The 27,556-nt window shown below is 41.2% G+C and overlaps 1 protein-coding gene across 1 annotated transcript in view; it reads right to left on the bottom strand.

The window, feature by feature from the left end:
* Positions 1-20,383, bottom strand: part of LOC117558660 (bone morphogenetic protein receptor type-1B-like) — a 34,564-nt gene extending 14,181 nt beyond the window's left edge. The window contains exon 1 of the mRNA XM_034234985.1: positions 20,187-20,383. Within this exon, the coding sequence (XP_034090876.1) occupies positions 20,187-20,286 (100 nt within the window). The 5' untranslated portion in view covers positions 20,287-20,383. The remainder of the gene's footprint in view (positions 1-20,186) is intronic.
* Between the last annotated feature and the right edge of the window lie 7,173 nt (positions 20,384-27,556).

Below are 27,556 nucleotides of genomic sequence, written 5' to 3'. Positions count from 1 at the left end.
ATAGTCACACTCGATTACAGCGATTTTCTTGTTGCCCCAGCTGGTCGACACCTCTTTTAGCAGAAACAAAGGCTACATTAATGTATTAAATCGATGTTAATCCGTGCGTGTGGATGTGGAATTAACGGACGTGACGTTGTGCGATTGAGTTGCCAAGCAACAGCTTCGGTTCATGTTAATTTACAAACTATTCAACTACAACCGTAGTTATATTTAAAAACATGTTAGAAGGCCTCACGAAATACTTTAATGCACATTAAAATGTAAATGTGAAGGAATGTGTGTATAACAAAATACATCGGTCATTAAACGAAACCGGAAACAGACATAAGCAAGATCCTCAGCTCGATGATTGGATGGTTATCCGCAATGCATGCTGGGATTTGGTGTTTATGTGATGTGAAATCTGAAAACGTTTTTTAAAAACACAATAATACTTTATTCCGAGTGTGCTTGCTTTTCTCTTTGAAAGTCATCACATAACGGCATTGTAATACACGGTTTCGGCTGCATTAAGTATGACATATCTGCCGTAATTCTCTATTTATAGAGCCGTGCTGAGAAGACTTCTGGACAAACAGGAGAACTGCCGCCAAAACTGAAGATGTGACGTGGATCATAAATATATAAGCAATTAAACAACATCTTACATTTCTTTTTACACAATACGTCTCCTTGCAGTATCAACACTAATTCGGCTGACTTTTATATTTGATCCAATTGGTAGATAGGCTGTATTTAAACCATAACCGTGCACAGCTGATAGAAAGGGACACCTGGTGGTCAAAGCACGTTATTGAATTGTATTATATTATTATTTGGCCGTTTTTTCGGAGTTTAGACATTACACTACCCAGAATCCCCAGCTATCGTTTGGGACTACAACATCTGCCTTGCTTTACAAACCCTGTGATTACTCATCAAGCCCTGTGATTGGATGTTGGAGTGGCAGTGCGACAAGGTTACGCTGAGCGTCAAACAGCTCTATGAAATGGAATGGAACCACGGCAGACTTTCCAAAACTGGAATTGGACGGGTCCAGCCCCCGGGTCCAGTATTGATCCCTTCCGCGGCGGATTTTCAAAATAAAATACAGTAAAACTATGGTTGCAGTCCCAAGTTAAATAGGAATTTAACAATGAACACAAGATAATTATGTACACTGTTACATTTACAGATAGCATTGTTTATTCACTCATACACTGCGTGTCTCTGTTGCCAACTAATGGGAGGAATGGTGCTGCTTGTGCTGAGACATCAGTGAAACAATGTCGGGATCCAAACTGGAGAGTTTTAGTCTCATATCACAGTCCACATTGATCCTGTTACGCTGCTTTGTTTTCAGACCAACAAGTGCAGAAAAACCAGCTTCACTGTTGTAGGTGGTTGAAAACGGCATCAACTGTTTCAGAGCAGCGTCAGCCAGCTCTGGGTGCTCAGGCTGGACGTGGACCCAAAAGTCTGTCAAGCTTTTCTCTCTGAAAGTCGTCCTCAGTGTCCCATCAGATGCGATGTCCACAAGGCTGTCAACCTGTCTTGGTGGGAGCTTGGAACTGACATGTTCGATCTGTGTTTTGTCCCCAAATGGATTCCTGATCCACTCAAAGCCTGCATCTAGTTCAGGGAAATATCTTCCCAGCTGAAAGTGAAGGCCTTGCAGATGTTCCTTGAAGGCTGCAACTGTGCCACCGTCCAGCTCTTCATCTGCCGCTGCTCAACGGGAGTTGCCACAAGATGTGTGTGCTATTTAAACCCGTATTTATCGTGTAAAATGTCGCTGTTTAGGCATGACTTTATCGAACTGATCTGTACACAGGACTGATGATCTGTACACAGGGTTGGGTTGTAACGGAATACATGTAACGGCGTTACATAATCAGAATACAAAAATCAAGTAGCCTAACTGTATTCAGCTCGTGTTACATTTGAAAAACAACTAATCTGATTACAGTTACTATCGTAAACCTGAAATGAATACATTTTGGAATACTTATTGGAATTATTGTTGGAAAAGTTTCACAAAATGTATCCTAATATTCATTACCGGCAGAACTGTGTGCACAGCGCATCAGCATGTCTGTGAGGCCCCACCCCCGCACGCAGATGAGAGAGAGATCTCTAAATATATTGAAAGTTAGAAACGGAGATGGTTCGATAAAACGTGCAAGATAACGTTTATGTAGCATTTATTTATTGTCAAAATGATGACATTTCATAACGGGATAAAATCAAAGTGAATGCATGGCCTGCTGAGGCATGGGGAAAATATAACTGTCCATTCTTTCACACACACATACGGGTTTTGGGCCGAGGGCGACACCGTACTTCCGGTATCCACCATTTCACACGAGGTGCAAGCAGAATATCATAGTCTATTGCCTTAATCAATATCTAGTCAACTCTAAAATACCACATATATGCATTGGCATGATAATATTATTGTGACAAGTGGGGTATTCACCTGGTGTTTGCAGAAGATAGACGTAGATGCTGCCAAAATCGACCGAAGGCCACTTCCGAGAGTCGTTTTTCCATACATCTGCAGGCAGTCTGTAAGGGCAATCAATTGGACAACCCACACAGCTCTAGTTTACGCTGGTAACGACCTAGAGCACACCCCTCAAGTCCAGAGATGTAATCCGAAGACATGCAGCGATTTCTTCGGTCGTTAATTCAGAAAAAAAACCTAGTGCGCTCTGCCTGGCTACATTACCTAGCTGTTTATATTAGCACCTCCAGGATATTAGCACCTCCAGGAAAATGGCGCGCGTTGCATTGTGGGTAGCTCGTGACGTCACTGTGTGTGAAAGAATTGCCTAATTTATAAAGTAAATCTTAGCATCTCACTAGCAGTGGCAACTGCAATCAGTTACAGCTGCCCTAAGTCTGTAGCCAAGTCTAATAACACCAGTGTACACGTTGCTGTGTCAATACAGATATTTATTTGTTAATTATTTGTCTTTACTCGTAATAATACACCTGGTTTATCGTAGCAAGCAGTGGAAACTCCCCTCAAGAAGCGACAATTGCCAAGGGCGTTGCAACCCTCACTCGCCAATATTTCATCATAAATATAGCACATTTGTTTATTTTAGCAAACCATGCTCCAAGTAATATTGAATAGAAATGATAATGTATAATCTTTTTGAAAAATAGAGATCGCACATCAGTCCTGTGTACAGATCAGTTCGATAAAGTCATGCCTAAACAGCGACATTTTACACGATACATAGCCTACGGGTTTAATAGCAGCATTTGCCACGGAAGGCGAGTGGCAGCTACAGTAAACCTTCCCTTACTCTGGCATCTTGTGGCAACTCCCGTTGAGCAGCGGCAGATGCCTCGGCAAGTTGTGGCATCTGTGGCATATGCCGGAAGTACTTGCCACAGATGCCACGGAGTAGTGGCCTCTGTGGCAGATGCCGGAAGTACTTGCCACTGCCTGCAGATGCCACGAAAAGAGCCAGGCCCTACTGGGTATATTAGCCACATGCTAAATGCTAACCGGAGATGAAGGTTTTTCAGAATAAAAGCTTTACATCAGACATTGTGCGCGAGAACTTCTGGTTTTTCAGTATAAGACAGCATTTAAGCATTTAAACTGACGGTATGTTTAAGCTACATTATGCCATCAAAACATTGATTTTAATTTCTAACACTATCGAATGAGGTTTTCCTGCTTTTGCAATTCGAAGGGATACCCTGTATGATGCCTCTGTAGCCTTCGCATTTTCCCCCGGTACAAAAAACTGCGAGGGCGCCTTCGTCATGTGTTTCTTGAATTCATCAAGTTTTCTCTCAAAATCTCCCAAAGGTTTCCCAATGTAATCCTTGTGTTTGTATTGAAATCTCGCTTGAGCTTGGCAGGTTTCATAGCCTCGTTCGCCAACGACTCGTAGTACAAAACACATTGTGGATTGGGATCCTCTTCATCTCCAGTCCAAAAAAAGCCACATTTGATGTAGTCGCTGTGATATTTTCTCTTCACTTTAGCGCTGGACTTTCTGCATTCAAGCCGAGTTTCACAGCTTTCAGCCGGGTGGTTGTTAGACAGCGAACCAGATCTCCTGGGACTCAGTAACGCACACAAAATCAGTTGTTGATGCTGAATCACCTGCATCAGGACGATGCACCTTGACTGCCGCATCATATTTTTCATTTCATTTACTTTTAACTGATCCTGTCTTCTTCACCATAAGTGTCCATCTATTCAATAGATGGACACTTATATATGTGCGAAAAATGTTCAGGGTTGTTATGCAGTGTCAGTCAAAACGTTTGATGTTTTACAAAACATCAAAGAACTCTAGGGATAAACGCCAAATGCAACCTAATGGACTGAAGCATAAAGACACAGATACGCAAATTGCTAAACACCAAGCATTTTCACGTGTGGCACAAATGTCTCTGTCTCTATTGATTTACTTCACGGTCACTGATATCTTATGTGTTGATGTGATGCACTTGTTTTTTCTTACATTATTGATTTGTATTCACCAAAAGCTTCCACGACCACTTTGACTTCAGTGACTAAGTCCCAAGGAAAAGGGCTGTCTTTTGGATAAGGTGGTTGTTCTCATCATCTCTTTCATGTTGAGAGTTAATTTCACCAGTGAGGACGTGTGCAGTATTAAAATTAAAACGTTATGTAAAGTGGTCCATCCTAATCTTATCGGACACAGCAAACACATTAACTACCGTAGCTTCATAATATGCTGATTTCTAGGTTTTCTTTTGCAAAAGGAAAACTTTCAAGACAAAAACAACTTCAGCAGACACTTTTAAACGAGCATAGACATTCGTCATACAGCACTGCCCTTTCTAAATGTCTCTCTTGTACAAACTGATCATTTGTTGACAATACTGCAAGAGAGGGACGGTGGGGTTTTAAAGGGGTCACATTAACAATTGACCGATTTGAGAGAAAGGGAGCGAGGAAGGGTAGTAGGGGTAGAAGAAAGGGGGATTAACAAACGAGAAGTGACAGAGCTGCGGGGAACTGGTGGGCAGTTTAGCAGCACAGACGGGACGGAGCAGAGGCCACTGGCCTTTTCCACCCTTTCTCTCACTCCCCCTCTCTCCCATCACTTACTCCATCCTGCTCCTGAATACTCACTCACTTTGTGTCTCACTCGATGCCCCTTTTCTTCTTTGTCCTTTATCTTTTTTAATTCGCCCCTCTCTGTTGCATATATCCCTTTTCCTCTACTAGTGAAATCTACACACATTGTTTTCACATTTTTTTTTCTCCTCCATCTTATTCCCAAATCTCCCAAACTATCTTCTTAAACCCCACCTCCTTTTCCCTTCTCATCGTCCACTTCCTTTGCCCTCTCCTCCCTGCGTGAGTCCACTGGATAGTCATGTGAGGTGCTGCTGTGCTGTTGACAAAACACAAAGCCTTTCACATCCCACCTGCACCTGGGATCCCTGGCTACTGCTGTGTGTGTGTGTGTGTGTGTGTGTGTGTGTGTGTGTGTGTGTGTGTGTGTGTGTGTGTGTGTGTGTGTGTGTGTGTGTGTGTGTGTGTGTGTGTGTGTGTGTGTGTGTGTGTGTGTGTGTGTGTGTGTGTGTTGTGTGTGTGTGTGTGTGTGTGTGTGTGTGTGTGTGTGTGTGTGTGTGTGTGTGTGTGTGTGTGTGTGTGTGTGAGTGAGAGAGAGAGACAGTGGGAAAGAGATAAAACAGGAGAGAAAGAAAAAAGGAATGCCCACTGCCGAGCAGAATATTTTATGTATTAATTCTCCCTGCACTGAATGTAAAAGGTGAGGTGTCTAACACAAACGTATTTGATTATCTGATTTAAAACCAACAACAGATTACAGAAATGTTCTTGATTCTCGTTATTCTTTGAAAAAACTAAATAGTACAGCGACAGTTGATCCTGGGGTGATGGTTTTTACAATCTGTCTGCAGAGAAGACCAAGGTCAAATATTCTGCTGTTTTAGAAAACAAGAAGGCGCCGATCTTGCATGTTATCCAAAGCTTTTCTTCAAGAAAGAAGAGTGCCTCCATGGAGGTGATAATTATATGTGAAAAATCACATAGATTTTGACCAAGAGGAAAAGTGCGTACTTTAAAAACGACTACAAAGAGAGATAAGGCATCCTTTTATAATGTATTATTGGATGGTTTGAGAGGCCATTGGTAATGCAATTAAAGAAAAAGTAGGGTAAACTTGAGGACTTAGAAAATATTTCCCCTGTGGTTTCGTCTTGGCCGTAAGGTGCAACTCAACGAGCACTGACCAATGGGGCTCCAGTCCAAACCTCAATAAGTACCACCAACGTCAAAACAGGCAGAAAGTCAAACTACTAGTGCTCTGAAACTGGCCGAATGTTTAGGCACTTCACTGACAGTATAATTGTTTCAAGCTCTTTCACTAAAATGGCCTTTCAGATGCCAGTGTTAGCTTTCAGGTCTCCCTTATAGGCTTTTTCAGGCTTGATGGCAGGATATAGGGGCCACTGTAAACACACAATTAACAACCGTGGCCCCACAAACCCCCAAAAGCTAAAAGGCCTCTCTCCAACAGATGCCACTTTGTAAAAACTTGAATGCAGAAAGAAAGGAAGAAGACAGATATTTAGATAGATAGAGGGGATATAAGTGAGGGAGAGATTGAGATTGTGCATGAGATGGAAAGATGAAGATAGGAGAATAAAAAGGAAGATAGGCAGACAAAAGACGCAGGGAAACAGAGAGAGAGAACATATTCATTAGTTATCCTGGCCATGTCAAACAAGGCCTACCAGAAACAAAAACCTTTCAGCGAGCCCATGTAAACACAACCCGCCCCCCCCCCTTCCACTTAAGACACACTCATTTGACAACACGGCTCCCTTCCTGCCCCCTTCTTTCCTCTAAGTCAGTGGTCCCCAAACTAAGGCCCGCGGGCCGGGTACGGCCCGCCTCCACATTTGGCCCGGCCCCCTGAACAATATCAGAGACGCATTATGATTTTTTTTTTTTTTTTTGACCACGCGAATCCTAGACTAGCCCCTGTCAAAATGTTGTGACCTGCTCTATCGAAATCAGTCGCATTGACCCGAAGACACCTTTTGAGTTGTATACACTGTTGGAAAGAGGATATTCCTAGCTTTCTAATGATATCAGGATTGTTTTTGTACTTCAAATATTAAGCGAAATATGTCACATTATATAATGACTGTCACCGAGTCATCATTTTGAGAAAAAGGCCTTCAAAGTTGTCTCTTCTCTGGAATCCATCGATCTGATTGATTATTAGCGGAGCAAATGATCAAAATACTACCGAGGGAAGATATTTTCGTTTGGAGGGGAAGCTTGCGAGTGTGTGTGTATATACGTGTGCGTGTGAGTGCGTGTGCTTGTGTAATTTTGCGTTTGTGTGTATTGTGTTTGTTTCCCGGGGAAAACACTCACGAGAAACACCGGCTGTTGTTATGCCTGCCGTTCTCCGCTTGTAATTATGCCGAAGCTTCAAAGTTGTATTTATCATCTGAATTTGCCGAAACAAGTTTAATATTCTGAAAGCCAAGACTTTGTTTAATTGAAATCAGATAAAAACAAACTGTAACGGACCCTGCAGTGTTATCTATGATTACTATACTCTTACATTCATAATTTCAGCGGAGTGAGTGGGGGGGCGGCGCTGCGGAATAGCAGATTGCGAGTGAGAAATAAATAGGAAATAAAAGTTTCATATTCTGAAAGCCAAGACTTTGTTTGTTTAAAATCAAACAAAACACCCGAACCCCGAAAAAATATTTTTTTTTACGTAAATCCACGTTTATTTTGAGAGATTCTGCTCTGACAACTAAGCTAAACTTTTACCTGTTAAGAGTGTGCACGGCACAACAGAAAGTTACAGTAATTTTCAATGGACTTTTTTCTGTGAAGAACCCAGAGAGGGTTATTTGGTTATTATTTATTTCATAAATAGTGTTATTTATTTCATTAATAGTGTTATTATTTATTTCCTGACTTTTTTTCTGTGAAGATCCCGGAAAGGGTTATTAATATTTGGTTATGTGTGGATTTCTAGAAAACAATAAATGTTTACGTTTAGACACCCATGCGATCGTCACACTTTTTCTGTTACAAACTGACCCGGCCCCCATCAGAGAAGGGAAAAGTTATGTGGCCCTCACAGGAAAAAGTTTGGGGACCCCTGCTCTAAGTAGTAGTTCATCTTGCTGGTGTTTGGCAGGCACGTCGGTACAGAGAAAGATACATGGAAGGTGAAAAGTTTTGGCTCCGACTCTCTCTCTAACTTCCATGTACTTTCAGCGCTGGTCTTATCTCCATGTTCTTCTTCCTGTCAATGCTGAGATGCGCCGAGCCATCCCACATGTACAGGAATGTCTTAATGAACCCTGCTTTGTGATCTGGAAGCTGGATGCTGGGAAGTGAAGGTCAACTCTTTGGCTGTTTTGACTGAACTTACTTTGATATTCAAATATGTTCTGTCTTCGAGTCCTGTGACAAAGCTCTCTCTTTTACTACTTTATTACTATTCTAATAATATTGGAGGAAAAAGGATCAGACAGATTCCCTTACACTTCTATTCCTGCCAAAGTCGGATTAAGAGGTTGCACTAATTGACACGGCTATCAAAGTAAGACAACGTCCTGGGTTTCGCAGTCTCTGGCTCATAGAAAAAATAAGAAGTTATCCCTCCATCGTCTTTTTCATTTACAACGTTCAAAAGATGCAGTATATCTTTAAAACAGACATATTAAAACATCATGTGTCTTTCTTCTCCCACATTTTAACATCTATTTATTAATTCACTCACCTAAATCTAAAAGCTGCTTCAAGCTCAAGTAGACATATAACAACTGAAACTGCTTGATTGTTATGAACTACTAATTTAATCAATCAAAAAAGCAATCCTCCTTTTGTAAATCAGTCCTTTCAGAAGAACAAAGTTAAAATAATAACTTACGTCTTAAAAATCAGTGAATCAGCAACCAGGACTGAGACCGACCACCAAGGAACTATCACAAAGGATAGAAGCGATGTAAACCGCGTAACAAAACCAGTGAAAGGAGAGATGAGAGAAGCTGTTGGAGCTTCATTCATCTATTCTATCCTCCAACATCATCATCAACAGCTCTTCAAGCATTCCTTCATTATGTCACACTGATGAATAATGCAGTAATGAGCCAGTGCAAGTCTCTGCCTATACAGCTGACATCTGCCAGCTTTATGCTGCGACCAGGTGTGTGTGTGTGTGTGTGTGTGTGTGTGTGTGTGTGTGTGTGTGTGTGTGTGTGTGTGTGTGTGTGTGTGTGTGTGTGTGTGTGTGTGTGTGTCCTTGCATGGGGATGAGTGACAGGTACACAAGGGTACCGGAACTCTAGGTTCGTTACAGAAGGCCCTCAGCATTCCCTCTGGAATACAAGGAAATGATGAAACGGTCCTGAAGGCGGTGTGAGAGAGCAAAATAATGAAAAGAAGAGAAAGAATACCAGCTGGTCCCTTCATCAAAAGCTCCTTCTCATGGCCATCTGTGGGCTGCTACTCATCACAAAACAGCTTGTATCAATTCAAAGACACTGGGCATCGGGCTGGATCGGTAGGCTGTGGCTGTGATTCTGATACCCATAATTAAAATCCGGCTTCTTCTGATCTGAATACATAATACAAACTAAATCTGATTAGTCATAAAGATATAAATGAAAGCCATGCACACTATACTTTGGCAAAGTAGTGCACAGAAAATGGAGATTAAGCTAAATCATGACTTTTCTTAAAACGTTCTTGTCTACGCTATGGTAATAGGTTTATAGGATCCAGATCCCCTTCTGTTTCATTTAGGTATAATACTATTGAATTTCTAAATATTTACTCTATCATGATTTATATATAAATACAATATAACATTACATTGGATGTGCTGGAGGTTTTTTGGCTATAGTATGAACTCCTACTGAACACTATTACAATTTAATTCCAAATCAGTACATTGAGGCAAAAATAACTGGCTTATGTATTTGTTTCAAATATCAGATGTTCAGTCAATCTGAAATGCATGTCAAAATAATTGCAGAAGAGATGGAAAATGTCCTCCTACACCTCTTTTCAAACTATTCCTATGGACGACTAATGAAGCTACCGGACGCTTCGGAGTTCTCCGGCAGATCCTTTAAGCAGCAGCTCTTCTCCTCCGTCAGACAGATGTGTATGTCAAAAAGGAATGCTTTACTATAAGCAATGCAATTGAGTAATGCAACACATACAGTACACTTGTTTGACACATCTTAAATATTTTGTTTTTGTTTTAAATATTTAAACTTCATATTAAAATATAATCTTCAAAAAGAATACAAGATATAACAAAACATATTTATCAAAGTAGAAGGAAAGTGTCTCTAAGAAACATAGATTTGATATTTACTGTGTCAACAAAGCCAATGTGAAGGAGGTTTTAATAACCAGTGTTGTTTATGAATCTGTTTGTTTTTGCCCCTCTGGGTTTATTCTATGTGCTCTAGTATGGCACAATAATAACCAAAACTGGTATCATGAAGCTCTCCAATTTCCCCACACAAACACATTTAACATCTGCATCAACCGCAGTGACTAGCAATTACTGATATGAAATGAACTGTGAATTAACTTTTCCAATTAGTTCCATTAGTGGTTTTCTGGGTAGTAATTATTTTGCCGTCTGAAAGCCTGTTCTTTTCCCCTTGTTAATATGCACGGACGTGTACTACAACATATTCAAACAAGTTTATCCAAAGCACAAATTATACATTTGACCCACAGCCTTCAACATGTGGTTTCTAATGACAACTGAAATGAAATGTCTCACAAACAAAACAACAACACATATAACTAAGTGTAAAAATAGTGGCCTGACCGACTGGCAGATGATTGATAAAACTGCACTTTAATCAGACGTGAAAAAAGTGATATGCCTACTAAGCTTTATACTGCATAATGTAAATCTGGTTTATGCACTAAAACCAGCACACCCATCCCAGAGTGATACATAGTGTTAAATGACAATACACACACCATCAAAGTCCATTCAAACTTGGCAGCTATTTCATATTATATATTGTATTATAATCCCGTGATATCATCATATGACTAATTGTCCCATCATGGTGGTATGTAAAATTCACCTCTATGAACTGATAAACAATCGCAACACACATGCCAAGTCGATGGTTGGCCATGGCAAATGTGACAACGCAAGTTTAAGATTTCACACTGTGGATATAACAGAGCAACAGAAAACACACTGACACACTCTCAAATGGAGTACGATAGCTGGTAGAAGACTCTGCATTTTTGCTAGATTCAGTCGTTCGGAAGAAACGGGGTACCACCCAGAAGTCTAGTCATGATGTCACCTTTTTTGTGTGAGCACATGTGTCTGGGAATGAAATTAAAAGCCAAACCGATACAAAACAAGGAAGACAGAGAAACTATGAAATGCTTTAATGCTTTTTTTTACAGTAAATCTAAAAGACTTTCTCTTTTCTCACACATGTACAGAAATCTATCAAGCATGTCGATATTACACATTTATAAGATAAGCATCCTTAAGCTGAAGTTTGTTTTAAAATGAGGCTGCTAAATGACCCAAAAGTATTCTCTTTTATATATGGTTGCTCTTCACATGGTCAACACAACATGCAGGAACACATAATATACACTCTTTTTTTTGCTGGCAGGCTAAGAAATTGCCCTTGAAACAAACATCAACTGCAGAATTCCCTTAAATAAATACTCCAAGTGACAAATGTTAAATACAAAACAAAGAAAGACACTATGTCTTACACCAATAAGGGTAGATGTACAGAATGAGGAGGAAATGTTTACGTCATCATAACAAGAAGTTACACATTTTAATGCAAATGTATTCTCCGAAGCAAAGTTGACTGAAATCAAATGCTTATTCAAAGGTCAAATTTAAGTCTGGCATCTGTACAAAATTAGCTAAATGGGCAAACAGCAGGTTCCAAATATTCAGTGCACAAGTTCAACTTTGTTCAATTGGTATGCCCACAAATTGCTTGATTTAAAGTGAATGCTCTGATTAAGATACTTGTTTTGCTAAGTTGTTTACAGGGTTCATGCCCAGAGACTCAGGTCAAGCTGTTTTACATTACATTGCATTTAGCTGACGCTTTTATCCAAAGCGACTTACAATAAGTACATTCGACCAGGAAGACACAACCTTGAAGAAAACAGAATCATATACGTTTTGGTACTAAAGTTAATTTCAGGAATGATGTGAGGTATCATTTAAGCTGATAAGAGACAAGAAGATATATTTTGCAAGTTTATTTTACTTAAAACATTAAGCTATCTATATAGCTTAATGAGAATGTGACATTTCACTTTTTCGCTATCAATTTATATTCTGTTCACTCCTGAACTGTAGTGGCAAAAGCAATTTAAACACTGACATTCATAACTTGTTTTCTAAAGGTATGCTTCTAAGGCTTGACATCATCGATTCTCAGAATATATATTTTTGACAGACTTTTATATCATAAATCAGTGAGTTATTATATCCAACTACAGTACCACTTCAACAACTAGTAACGGCGAGCTTTTTGTGTCATTGTTTCTGCTTAAACTTCTGCATCTTTTTAGCTCCCATCATCCTTTAGTTCTTCTGACAAAGCATGCAGTGGTAAAAAGCTAAATACATTAATAGGAAACCGTGCACACAAACACACACACACACACACACACACACACACACACACACACACACCGACCGTGACTTATACACAATATTGCTGTCACGCAGAACTAATAGCTACAATGATTGCTTTGGCTCAATGATAAATGAACAAAAATCTGTATTTGAGACGTCAGATGATGAGAACACATCAGTGTGTAGGTGAGTGCCTTGCTGCGTGACTGTGGGAGTAGAGAGAGTGTTTGTGTGTGCGTGTAGATGGAGGGTTTGATGGTGTTAACATTACAGATGCCATGTGTTTATTTCCCAGAGTTCTGGTCTGTGGCGTCTCAGTCATCTCCACAGGCTTAAACAGTCACTTTCCATCCATTTACAGCTTGTGTGTGTGTGTGTGTGTGTGTGTGTGTGTGTGTGTGTGTGTATGTGTGTGTGTGTGTGTGTGTGTGTGTGTGTGTGTGTATATGTATGTGTGTGAGAGCCTGTGGAATGATATTAATGTGTTTCCTATTAATGTGTGCATAATGTGTGGTATGAGTGAAAACCAGTGTGTGTGTGTGTGTGTGTGTGTGTGTGTGTGTGTGTGTGTGTGTGTGTGTGTGTGTGTGTGTGTGAGTCCCTGCTTTGTGTGAGAGTGTGTTTGTGTAAGTGTGCATGTGTTTATAGTTGTATGCGTCCCACTGTCTCCTCCGTATGATTAGCTTCACATTAACTAAGTCACATATCACCCATCAGCGGGCTCCAGGCCTCCTCTGTACTATCTCACTGGACAAACATGCTGTCGTCTAGGCGCGTCGCAAGCACACATACACGCATATACACACACACACATTCAACATGCACCTCCATCTAGAAAGCCATTAGGCACCTATCATAGCATATAATGATTGTCTGTATAGCGAAGCCATTTGGTTTAAAGTGGGCATCTCGACAGACACCCATTACCCTAAATTACAGTCTGTGAATGTATTTATTTTCGCTGCAATATTTATTAAAGTAGCAGTTTTGTTCACTCTCTTTTTGTATTTCATTTTCCTATGATGTTATTAACTAAAACCTACAATTATAGGGCCTTTTCAACTTCATTATTTCAAGTGATTTATTTAAAGTCCTGGTAACAAACAAAAATAATGCATAGTTTCTCTCCCCGATCAACCTTCCACATCCAAAACGATGTTCCAGGTGTCTTGGTAATAAGGGGGGTGTGCAAGTGCATGGAAACACTAAGCCCTGTAGTCCCAGTGCACTGTGACTGTGACAGCCAGCTTTGCTCCGTCTCACCTGTTATTTGTCCATCACAGCACTTCATTGTACTGTTCTGTGCCCAGAGCTCACGGCACACACAGTAGGTCACAACAACTAACACAACAATTTAAATACTTAAGAAACAAAGTGTCACAATCTGTCTGTGTTTTGTTTTGTCTTGTCTTTTTCTGTCTTTGGCTTCCTGTTTTATTTTGAAAAGTGTTCACCCCCTGTCTTGCCTGTTGCTTTCTGTCTGTGTTCCTTCCTGTCTGATTTACCCGATTGTGTTCACCTTGTGCCTCTGTGTTTTCTCCTCCCTCCTCCCCTGTCTCTTGTTTCTTTGATTAGTCTTGTGTGTATTTAAGTTCTGTTTTTTCTTTCTGTCATTGTTCGTTCCTTGTTTGTCTTGGACTGTGTTCACGGGGTAGTGTTCTGTTTTGTCAATTTAACCTTGGAATAAAGGAATTGTTCTGTGAAATCTGCATTTGGGTCCAGCCTGCTTCACTCCGCCCTGACAGAAGAGCCCCCTGTGTCATGTCAGTGATTCGGCCCACTCCAGCTCCTCGTCACCTGTTGGCTCTCTGGCCGACGCTAGCTCCCCGTGTCCTGTCGACGTACCGGCCGACTCCAGCACCTCGTCTCCTGTTGGCTCTCCGGCCGACGCCAGCTCCACGTGTCCTGTCGGCGGCGTCACCAAGTAACCTCTCAAGTCCCCTCTCGAGTTCCCTCTCGAGTCCCCTCTCGAGTTCCCTCTCGAGTTCCCTCTCGAGTCCCCTCTCGAGTTCCCTCTCGAGTCCCCTCTCGAGTCCCCTCTCGAGTCACCTCTCGAGTCCCCTCTCGAGTCTCCTCTCGAGTTCCCTCTCGAGTCTCCTCTCGAGTTCCCTCTCGAGTCTCCTCTCGAGTTCCCTCTCGAGTCTCCTCTCGAGTTCCCTCTCGAGTCTCCTCTCGAGTTTCCTCTCGAGTCTCCTCTCGAGTCTCCTCTCGAGTCCCCTCTCAAGTTCCTTCTCAGGTCCCCTCTCGAGTCTCTTCTCGAGTCCCCTCTCAAGTCTCCTCTCGAGTCCCCTCTCAAGTTCCTTCTCAGGTCCCCTCTCGAGTCTCCTCTCGAGTTCCCTCTCAAGTTCCCTCTGGAGTCCTCTTTCAAGTCATCTCTCGAGTTCCCTCTCAAGTCACCTCTCAAGTCTCCTCTCGAGTTCCCTCTCGAGTCTCCTCTCGAGTCTCCTCTCGAGTTCCCTCTCGAGTCTCCTCTCGAGTTCCCTCTCAAGTCCCTACCCAATGTCCTGGTCCGTTGGAGGTTCCGCTGGGGGTCCTGCCAATTCCATGTCCTGTCCCGTCGGGGGGCTCGCTGACTACTCTTCTGCCGGGGGTCCTGCCAACCCTATGTCCTGTGCCGTTGGAGGTTCCGCTGGGGGTCCTGCCAACTCCATGTCCTGTGTCGTTGGGGGTTCTGCTGAGGGTCCTGCCAACTCCATGTCCTGTGTCGTTGGGGGTTCCGCTGAGGGTCCTGCCAACTCCATGTCCTGTTTCGTTGGGGGTTCCACTGGATTTCCTGCCAACACCTGATCCTGTCCTGTTGGGGGTTCCGCCGAGACCTGCTCCGCCGGGTTTCCTGCCAACACCATATCCTGTCCTGTTGGGGGTCCCGTCGACAGGTACTCCGCCATGTTTCCTGCCAACACCATGTCCTGTCCTGTTTCGGGTCCCGTCGACACCAGCCCTTGCTCCGTCGGGGCTCCCACTGACACCAGCCCATGTTCCGTCCAGGGTCCCGTCTACGCCTGACCCGCAAGGGGTTCCACCAGCTCCTGCTCTCGATCCCAGTGCTCTGGCGATCTAGCTGACAATGGAGGGGTCCCATCGCGGCCTACGCCGTCTTCCTGCCCATCCTCCGGAGCTGTCCCGTCGCCGCCTTCTTGCCCATCCTTGTGCCCGGCCGCCTGGGTTCCCCAGCCGCGGCCCTCGCCCTCGAGCCCGGCCCCCTGAGTGCCGCGGACTTCGCCCTCGAGCCCGGCCCCCTGACTCTTCCAGCCGCTGCCTTCGCCCTCATGCCCATCCCCCTGAGTTTGCCCGCTGTGGCCTTCGCCCCTTTTTTAACTCTGCCTTGCCCCCGGGCCGTCCGCCCGAGACCCCCACCATGAACTTTGCCTTGCCCCCGGGCCGTCCGCCTGAGACCCCCACCATGAACTCTGCCTTGCCCCCGGGCCGTCCGCCCGGGTCCCCCTTCTCGGCTTCTGCTTTGCCCCGGGATGTCCGTCTGAGTGTGTTACTTCCTCTTAATGATCATCACAAAAACAGACCAAAAAACGTTTTCATTGTATTCAAAAATCTCTCTTCCTCACCCACTATCTCTCCCTCTCTTACAAAGAGACAAAGACATGTTAGTCTCCTGCTCCAGCTGTGTCTTAAGAAGTCAAGGCCAGACCGGTAATCTGACTGGTATAGAATTTACTGAATCTGTATCCATTACAGGATGTAAAACCCCTCAGTCCCAAACCCTCCTTCACCTTCCACCTTTTAGAAATTTCAAGATCACTTGTTTTCCTCTCAAACACACAACATAGGACCTTTTCAAATATCGCATAACAGGGACTTATATTTATGTCATGCTTTGTCTCTGAGCCGGTATATCCTTAACTCCTGCCCCACATTAGCCTTCTGGATCCTGCCTTGTTAAGCCTCCCCTACTCAGCGACCCCCGGTTTGTGGCCCCAGCTGTGTTGAAGAAAATATTTCAGAAATCACACAAGGAAGATGAAAAAAGGATAAATCTAAGTTGGAGGTTTACCTCAGGACACCAACAAATAGTTTTTAACAAACAGCAACAGCTGTGTTTCAGTTTCATAGCCAGCATATCTGTAGTTCTGATAAGGTATCTGTTTCTAGGGAACTCAACACATCCTGCCAGGAAGCTTTAAGGCTGAGGAGCAGAGCGCTCCACCATCAGTTTGATACATTGACTCAGCTTTCACGCCTTCTACTTCTCTTTCCTCAAAACTGCATTTCCTGCTAGAAATGTCTGATTCAGTTTTCCTCAAGTATTATAGTTTTGTCAATGTCTTCTTGAGAGCTAAGAACCCCCTCTATAAATTAAACTGAGTGCTTTTTAAGATGTTGAGAAGCATCCATTTCACTGTGGGCGAAGGTCAGTGCTAATCAGGCATGCAAATCAGAAACAACATCATCTTTATCAAGCAGGTGTTAAGTGACAGAGAGGGAGAAAAGATGAGGCACACAGATGTTTCCAAATATTTTTTTGCAAACTTAAAACAATGTTTTACATAAAAACAAAATCTGAAAATCTGAAAATTCTGAAATTCTGCAGAGAGTAACAGAGTCTCATTAGCGGACAGTGACAAAAGCAAAGTAACTGGCAAAGCTTTGACTGTGAAAACTGATACAGCGGTGCTTATTTCCACCAAGGACAATGAAATGTAAGATATCACGCTCACTCCTCACTTCCCAGAACTCACATTGAAGATTGCAGCCTGGCATAGGTGGAAGGTCACAGAGACTGTATGTGTGTGAGTGTGCGTAAGCTTGTGCACATTCCCAATGCTCTCATTTCTCCTTGAAAATAATGAACACATTGTACTTTATTTGATTGAGACAACGTCATGGACATGCTGCAAGGCAAACTGTGACCTTGATGTAGACACAACACCATAGCTGTCTACTGCCTGTCTAAAGACCTGTAATGACTCAGTTCACCTGTGGCTATAGGACCAGGAAACATTAGCTGACCAAGTCTAGACTCCCATTCACCCTACCAACCATCCATGTGCAGTTTAGGCTGGGAGAGTGGAAAGAAACAGTGGGAACACAGTCAGGGAGAGGCAGAGAAAGTAAGGATCAGATAATCCTGATAAATAAAATCCTCTCTGTCCACCTGCTCCATCTTATATTTTCATACAGTTTTCAAAACAAACATTTGCCCTTTAAGGCACAGTTGAATTGGTTGCCATGACAATCAATCATCTGCTGTCAACCAATGAAGGAGCATATGGCTGGTCCAATCAATCAACCTTGTGTCAACCAATGAATAAAGGCTGTTGCTAACCCCGACCTCAGGGCAAAATGCTATTTCTATAAAGTTTAAACTATTTAAAAACTGCTAAAGTAAACCTGTTTTAACTGTTAGGAGCATCTAGAGAGTGATACAAAAATGAAATACCTAAGCTGATCACTTCTTTCAAAATCTGGATTTTTTTTCCCGCTGAGACCAAGCTTGGTGCTCATCCACAATGACAATGATGCACTATCATCTGGACATTTTTAAGACTCTATTATCTAGCGAAATGCAACACATGACAATATTATTTTTAAGTATGAATTAACACATACTAATAGAGGTGGTAATGTGAAAATATAGGGTTAAGAATGAATAAATATGTGCTCAGATAAACACATTTGTGTTTTTGGTGAGTATTTAAGTCAGATCTTTTGAATAATAGGAGCGCTACATTTATTTTACTAGTCTACAATGGCCAATTAATGTTAAACTGTTATTTAGATCAACTAAAACATTACATATCCCAACTCCTCACACTAAAACTGCACTTATGGAGATGTATTATAATGTCCCATATGCAGCACTTGCAGCAATACAATTTGTGAAAGATAGAAAGTGGGGGAAACAAATGTGCATTTTATAATAAAATATGAAGTCAATATTCATTTATATTTAAAGTTTCAATAGAAAAGGCTTTATAGCAGTTTAACACAAACAAGAACAAAACTTGGTACAGCTCCAACTTTTTGTCAGATTTCACATATGTCTTCCTCTTGGGCAGCTGTGGCTGCAGCTTCTTGCACAGAGCAGCCAGTATGACCATGACTCTCAAACACTCTGGCAATTTTTACGTTTGTGTTCCTGTGTACTCATGTGTGCAGTGCAAATGTTTTAATGTCCATGGTATTCAAAATGTATTTCCTTTAAAGGCTCGGTTAAAAAGGTTAACACAGTAACTGCAAGCAAAGGGAGTAAATGAGAACTGGTAACACAGCATGGACTCCATAGGAAAGCCGACTCAGACTGTGACAATGACAGGAAAGATGGACGAGAAAGAGGGGGTGACGTCCAGCCAGAGGTCGCAGCATGACCTCAGCACAAAGCACACTTAGTATGAGGTATGAGACTCTGCTGGCTTAACTTCAGGGCTCCAGCTGAAACAATCTCCGATGACTTTAAATAGACCAACAATAAAGACAGTAACAAAAAATAGGCACGGACGCTATCACTCTTCAGAAATAAGAGTCCAAACCTGAACTTAACAGGACACACTAATGTTTCAATTCCTCCAATCATTTGTATCAATCAGGATCATCTATAGAGCCTCTGTGCCATAGTTAAACCAATGCTGGAAATACAACAGAGGTGCAGTGTCAAACCTTAATGACACACATCACGGCACTAAACATAACAGACTATTAAATCTGACACTCTCTCTCTCCAACACCTCGCCAATCACACTCCAGATACCAAACATGGTCACAGACAAGCAGCTGATGTGACTGACGGAAACAATGTCGCTCCATGACAATATATTTCTCTATCTGTTTGAAGGATAAAGCAAATACACAGAAAGATATGAAACCTATTGTCCCAGCAATATATAAAACTTGTAAACGTTTGAAATTCAAAGTGATAAGAAAATCAATAATCAATTGTCACAGTCCAACTTACAATTTAACTCAATGTAGTTTTCTATGGTCAGTAGAAAAGCCTCTTGACTAACCATATCAATATGATATCAAATTCATGAGTGTCTGCTTATGACATAATAGTGTTTTGGAAAATGCTTCTAGTCTCAAATTCACTATTATCAAGACACTGAACCCTTTAATTTGACAATTGGAAAATTCAATAAAAAAGATCGTATCTCAGCTGTGCCTTTTTTGAGCTGATAAAATCCTGATGGAGACATGTTACACTTTAACAAAACATTTCCTTGATGCAAAACAACCACATGTCTTATGATCAGGATCATGGCTACATCAGTTGCTACATTTTGGAGCTGATTCCTTAAACTGACACTTCAAGACACTGCAGAGCAAAGTTTTCAATGGAAACTTTTTGAAGTACCATACATGTTTCCACAAAAAGTACAATTCTACATGTGAGAAAAAACAACCATATGTTTTCAGTAAGTAGACGAAGAACTGACTAAATAAGAAAGTTTAGGTGAAAAAGGAAATCTCACACATTTTTGAGGAGTTGCATCAGAGCAACTTCAGAGCAAAGCTAAGTAAAAACTGCCATGTTGAGGAGTACAGAGAGGCTTTGCAGTTACTCACCCTGTGCTTGTGCGTGAAGAGAGAACAGTCCAAGCAACAGCAGAGGACTCCGGCTCCAGAGAGAGAGACAGCGCTTCAGCCTTTCTCCCTGCACTGGCATGGTAGAGTCTGCCACTGCGCTCCTCTCTTCTCCTCTATTCAATACAGTCCACACGGCAGGGTCCGCAGCTCACACACTGCCTCTCCCTCGGAGTGTGTATGTGCCTATGGTATGTGCCAGGGAGAGAGAGAGAGAGAGAGAGAGAGAAGTGGAGTATTGGGCGGGCAAGCTCCTGTGTGTGTGTGTGTGTGTGTGTGTGTGTGTGTGTGTGTACGTGCGCGTGTGTGCGTGTGTCCACCCAACCCAGTCTCACGGCATTTCGTGTTATAGTCACAACATTTAATCTATTGATTCGTGTTCACCAACACGATTTCCCCCTTTTTTTTTTCGTGTCACACAGAACGATTTTAAAAGCAATGTATTTCTATTGGTAGGCCTAGTATGTTTCGTGCCTGCAACACGTCTTTTTGTCCGTTGAGGTCTTGGAAGACCGGAAGCTGTGGGGTTCATAAAAACATTTTCTTACTCAATATCAAGCCACGATTATTGATTTTATTTTAAATCGTATAATGTCGGACTTTTTTTGTCATCTGTGAGGAAAATAAATGGGGCTCAGAGCCTCAGAATACTGAAATCTGTATTTTTTAAAAATCTTTTGTTCCTTCTAATTTGTTATTCTTTTCTAAATAACACACTGTTATTTACTCATCAATAACACTATTATCCTTGTTTTTATTTATTTGTTTAATTCCATAATCTCGGGCTTTTTTGGCGTCCGCCAGGAACTGAATTTCAAAATAAAAACAACCGGAAACAGACGTAGGCCTATAAGGGACATTTCGAGCATCATTGCGATACACAGCCACTGAACTGATTACCCAAGATCCTCAGCCATGGTTTAAACTCGCTGTTTGGACTTTTTAGCCGCAATGCATGGTGTTAATGCGAAAAACATTTCTGAGTTTAGGATGGCCGAAGACACTACACTACCGATAATCCCCAGCTATGATTTAGGACTACTGTCCCCGTGATTAATCTTCAAACTCTGGGATTGGATGTTGGAGTGGCAGTTTCCCAAAATTAGAAGTTGCCAGTATTAAACACATTGGTGTTATCAAATGTAAAACATAGAATTAATAAATGGGTGAACATCGCTTGTGTCCGTGCAGCATTAATATATACCCACATGAGAGCTCATTGTTACTTTGTTATTCTACTCCACTACAATTCAGAGGTTAACCTGGTATTTTTACTCCACTACATTTATTTGAATTACTTTGCAGATTCTGATTAATGATGTGAAATATAAACAACCCTTAAATCAGACTTTAGTTACACCTGAGTAAAATTCAAGGAAGGTGATTGTCAAGTGCCAACTATCAGGAGAGATATTTGATAGTTGGTGCTTAAGACTAAACATTTATCTGCAATTGGCATGAATGGAAACGAGTAATAAAGTATATTCATGACTCGTTATTCTCTACTAATAATTAATTAAAGACTGTATATAATTGCTATTTTGCACATCCCTTTCAAGATTTCAAGATTTTCTTCACCACAACTATGGTGTAGTTGTGCAATGAATGAAAAACTTGGGTCGCAGCTGAGGTTCCTCAACAGTGCATTACAAGACATCTATCAATATGTGTGTATACCTCCACCATTAAACTGTCATATTCTGCACATTTCTTATACTATCTACATACATAAGAGTACAATTCATATGTATAATATCAGTTAAAATAAGTGCTTCAACATAGTTAACATTGCAGGAAAGCAATATATTAGACGTTATGTCAGGGTTGGGGAAAAATAGGACGCAAATGCAGATTGAGGAGGAAGCAGGTTTCAAAAGGCGAGCTTTATTTAACAAAAGCTGAACAAAAACAAGAATCCAAGAACAGGTACGAGGTAGCATCCAAACAAAGGTGACTGTGACCAACATGAAGGGGGACATCAACGACAAACAATGAACCAACACTGAACACAGGAAGAGACAAGACTAAATACAGGGAGGGTTAATCACGAGACGAGAAACAGCCGGGCAAGGGAGGAGAAACACAAGGGCAACAGGTGAACACAATCAGACACACCAGGGACACTAACGACAGGGAGGACAGAACAGCAAAAATAACCCCAAAACTAGACAGACAAAAACTCAAACCCTGACACATTAAGTACTTTGTCAGGCTTAATATTTATCTTTTGATACCCCCAAAGCTTTTTTCTTATTTAAAAGAAGACCTTAATCTAAAGTATTATTTAATGTTTAAATAAAGGTTAATTCGTTTTTCTGTTTTGCACCTCCTCCTATTAATATCTTTGTACATCCTGCACTCAACTGTTTTATTGTAGAGATCACTTATAGTATCTTCTTGATTTTTTATATTCTATATTTCTATCATTGACCTTCTACTTTCCCCCTATCAAAGTATGTACTCTTAATATTTGTTTCATCAAATATAACACATAAAAACAATAATTCAATAACGTGCTTTAACCACTAGGCGGTGCACACAAGGTACACACAGCCATAATAACTTTGTATTATTAGTGTAGGACACTTATGTATGTACAACATCTGAAGATGTGTAGTTTTATTCATGTTTTCACATAATTGTACAGCATATTGCTATACTATTTCAGACTCAGTATTTACATTCTTATATTCAAAGAAAATCAGTAATATCTTTATAAACTACAAGTCCTTTTATATCAGCTGTGCACCATTTTGGTGTAAATATAACCTATCTACGAATTAGATCAAATGTAAAAGTCAGCCGAATTAGTGTTGATACTGCAAGGAGACGTATTGTGTGAAGAGAAATTTAATATTTTGTATAATTGTTGATATATTTATGATCCACGTCAAGTATTCAGTTTCGGCGGCATTTCTTCCAGTTTTTCCAAAGGTCTTCTCATCAGGGCTCAATAAAGAACTACGGCAGATCTGTAATATGTAATGCAGCTGAACCGTGTATTACAATGCTGTTATGTGATGACTTTCAAAGAGAAAAGCAAGAACACTCGGAATAAAGTATTATTTTTTTTTTTTTAAAAAGTTTTTCGGATTTCATATTGCATTACAGTTTTACACGATTGCTAACACACATTTTTTTTTAAATTGCTCAGTTTCTCAGAACACTAAACACAATTCACAAAACCCCACACCCAAAGTGCAAAACACTTCATTTCTCCTGCTAAGTGAAGAACTGCACTCAAAACTACATAAACACTTACCAAATGCAAACTTTTGCACCAAATATAACACACTTCATTCATAATACTAGATCGTTTGACCACCCAACTACACACTGCTGAGCATAATCTAAAGCACGTTAATCTTTTATGGGCTATGCTCTGTACATAGAGGTTTCTGCAGAGAAAGATTGCTTGAGTTTACAGAAATACAGTAAGTGAAGAAATACAAATGAGTTGTTGAAAAAAAAATCATATTTTATTCAAAGATAACATTATGCAACATGCATCTCAGCACATAGTTACTGCTTCGGATCTCTCTAAGTGTGATGGCATTGTTGGCATGACCCCCGGTAAGATTTTATTTTTTATTTTGGAGTTAAATGCATCAATCTGGTGCATTTTGAGGGGAAAATAAAGAGACTAGATCTATGAAAACACCTATATTAAACAGAACTGTATACATTTCAATAATCATAAAATCATGGCCATAACCAATAACATACCATTTCCAATATGAAAAAAACACTGAAACTTGTTTATTAATTTATTTTTGGTTCATTTATAGTTGTGAGTGTGTCTGTGCTCCTGAATCAGCCTCTCCTGTCTCCCTCCTCTCCCCCCTGCTCCTCTTTGAGGCAGCAGCAAAGACTAGTTTTCTCTCAACAAGTTTTAAAAGTGTATCTTACCTTTTTTCACCTAGTTAACTTTTTATTTATTTATTCATGAATATTTTACTAATCACATTACATTTAATTTAGCTGACGCTTTTATCCAAAGCGACTTATAATGACCGATTACAGGGACATTCTCCCTGGAGTAACTAGGGCCTTACTCAAGGGCACACTAGTGGTGGTGTTCCTGGCGGGATTTGAACTCACAGCCTTCCGATCTTCAGCCCACCTCACTATCCATTAGACCAGGGGTGCCCAACCAGTCGATCGCGATCGACCGGTCGATCGCGGGGAGATTCCCAGTCGATCGCGAGATGTGTCTAAAAATAGAACAACAATATTCTGTTTTATCGTTAATGTCCTATAACATAATCTTCTTATGCCAGAATAATGCACTTGAACGCATCAAAGCTTTGTGATTGGCCGGCGTGACCCCATGTGTCGGGGCGTGGCTGGTGGGCAGTGGGCACTATTTCGCTGACGTTGTCCGTGTCAACAGGAGTGACAGTCCGCACACACACAAGACCGCAATTATGGCAGAAGCAAAAGAGCCCAAAATATATAATTTTCACTCCGAGTGGGAGGATGATTATTTTTATCTATTCCAATTCAAAGTCCATCTGTCTCATCTGCAATGCGAGCGTGGCTTTATCGAAGAAGGGTAATTTAGGAGCGGCATTTCAAAACAGTGCACAAACGCGACGAGACGGAATTCCCTCCTAATTCTGCCCTACGCTCCCAAAAGGGGAGGGACCTGAAAGGACAGCGAAATGCACAGCAGTCCATTTTCACCAGGCCCAACAACAAGAGCAAGGCTGCTACCATAGCATCGTATCGTGTCAGTCACGTTCTTGCTTAACACATGAAGTCTTTCAAAGATGGCGAAGTTGTGAAAGAAGCATTCCTGGAGGCTGCCGACACGCTTTTGGGGACAGTAAACAACAACAATAACAGTAGCATTTCAACAGGTTTTTGATATAATAAAAACTCAAGTTAGATACCGTTATTAATCAGCTGTGAGTTTTAGTTTGTTTGAACTTAGTCATTATAATTATTGTACAAATGGTATAAGAATGCAAACTTAAATTGATTATAGTCTATTATCAATTCAGGTTAAGAAACTAGTGTTGCTTGCATCCTATTAAAAAGGCATTTATTTGTATACTCTACTAAAATGCAACAAAAAAGGGTTTGATTCTATTAATTTTGTCTTATTTATTGCACTTTGGCAGCAGATTCCTGTGTAGCTTCAGATCTGAGTTGTCTTATTAGTAAGCCTAATTTATACTTTTGTAGCAACACTATTTTTATATCATGGCAAAGAAAGGGTTCAGAGTCTTTTCTTTTTTTCCTGTGTCATATGTGGCAGCACTGTTCAATGTTTCTTGAAAACATTACCCACTGTAGTATGTGACGTGTGAATAAACTCCAACTCTGTATCAACAACACTCTTGTGTAACTTCAGTTAAATACTTGTATGTGTGTAGATTAGAAAGAGGTAAGATAAAGGATCTGCAGTATTTTATGAAGTATTAATCGTACAAAGGTCAGTTTTATACAAGTAGAAGTGTGTATTTACCTGGTAGTAGGCTGTCAGTAATGGCTACGTCTCTCTATTTGGACTGGTAGATCTCGGCAGACTGGCAACTTTAAAAGTAGCTCTCGGTTCAAAAAAGGTTGGGCACCCCTGCATTAGACCAATCACTACCCTCTCAAATGGAAATATGTGTTTACATAAATGGTGACCACACCGTTTGAGACCCACTGAGAACTTAGACTAAGTTAACTATCTAAACACTCAGAGAGTCCTTTACCTCACCTGAGCTGAGGTTATCCCGAGCTTGAATGACACACAGAGACCAATCAAGGGCTTTGATTTATGATCTGTATGACAGTGGCCATGTCGGCAGGCCACATCATGTGGACAGCCAGTCACCCTGTGTGAGGGAGGCCACTTAACAGGCCAGAAGGAGGCGAGATCAGAATAAGGGAGTGAGGGATCATTGTCCACAAGTTAATCGATCGCAGATGGCGTCGTGGTCACGGACGAAAAAAAAAAAAAATATTATATAAAAAAAAAAAACCTAAATGGGTCGCGAAATATACTTGGGCAGCCGTTAATATACCTGGGCGGCCCGCCCAAGTATAGTCTATGTGTGGGAAACCCTGATTTATTAATATTGAGACTGATCTGACTCCATACAGATGTTAACTTCACCTAGGAATGGTATCATTGACTTAAATGTTGCTCTTCTGTCTATATTGGTCATATGATGCCCCTTGACTGAAATGTTTCCTGTTCAATATCCCCACTGATTTCCTTACAATTCTGGGATGAGAGTCCACTGAGGCTCCAGTAACGGCCCGTCCACACACAGGCATGAACATATTTTTCAAAGCTTCGCCCATTCACTTGAAGTGTCACTAACCGATCCGTCCCCCTGCCCGATCGGTACTGCGCATGTGCGTGATGGTCCGCCATATTGGACAACTCCGGACGGCAACCCAAGATGGACACTTGACACAGTGGCTTTTAGCAAAGCTCAAAAATAAAACGAGAGAGAGATGAGTTATTGTTATTACAACGTGACTTCACTATTATTTAACAACTCTTTTTATTGGGTTCTTTTATTTGGGGTTAAGTACATTGTCAGAATAAGTGAGAAATGAATTTAACTTATGTTAGACAGCTATCATACTGAATAAATATTTACTGTGAATGTATGCAAAAATGTATGGCATAGGCTGTTTAACAGAAGTTAAATCCATTTCTCACTTATTCTGACAATGTACTTAACCCCAAATAAAAGAACCCAATAAAAAGAGTTGTTAAATAATAGTGAAGTCACGTTGTAATAACAATAACGCATCTCTCTCGTTTTATTTTTCAGCTTTGCCAAAAGCCACTGTGTCAAGTGTCCATCTTGGGTTGCCGTCCGGAGTTGTCCAATATGCAATATGGTCTAGCTGCGGCCGCGGACAGTACACGACGGTACACGACACGCCCACCTGACACGACACTACGGTGGCTGAGAGGCATGGCAGATGAAAAGCGAATTGACGCCCCCTACGGTGGCTGAGAGACCCGACATGGCATGTTATTGTAGCAATTTAAGCAACTATTAGGCAAATAACGACGGTACACGACACAACGGTGGCTGAGAGGCATGGCAGATGAAAAGCGAATTGACGACACTACACGACACGCCCCCTACTACGCCGCCTACGGTGGCTGAGAGACCGTACATGGCATGTTATTGTAGCATTTTAAGCAACTATTAGGCAAATAAATTAATAACCTATCCGTTTGAGAACCCCTTGGAACCCCTTATCCCATTTTGATGGTTGACATCTAATTTGAACAGTGAAAGCCAGAATGACAGCAGGGGTGAATTTCATTTTATAATTTTGCAATAAGTCAAAGATATGTTTACTGTATATTATAAAAATGCTTGTCA

The sequence above is a fragment of the Gymnodraco acuticeps genome, unplaced genomic scaffold (genome assembly GCF_902827175.1).
Source record: "Gymnodraco acuticeps unplaced genomic scaffold, fGymAcu1.1, whole genome shotgun sequence".
Taxonomy (NCBI): domain Eukaryota; kingdom Metazoa; phylum Chordata; class Actinopteri; order Perciformes; family Bathydraconidae; genus Gymnodraco; species Gymnodraco acuticeps.
Note: the sequence above shows the minus strand (reverse complement) of the source record. Positions and strands in the feature narration are given on the sequence as shown.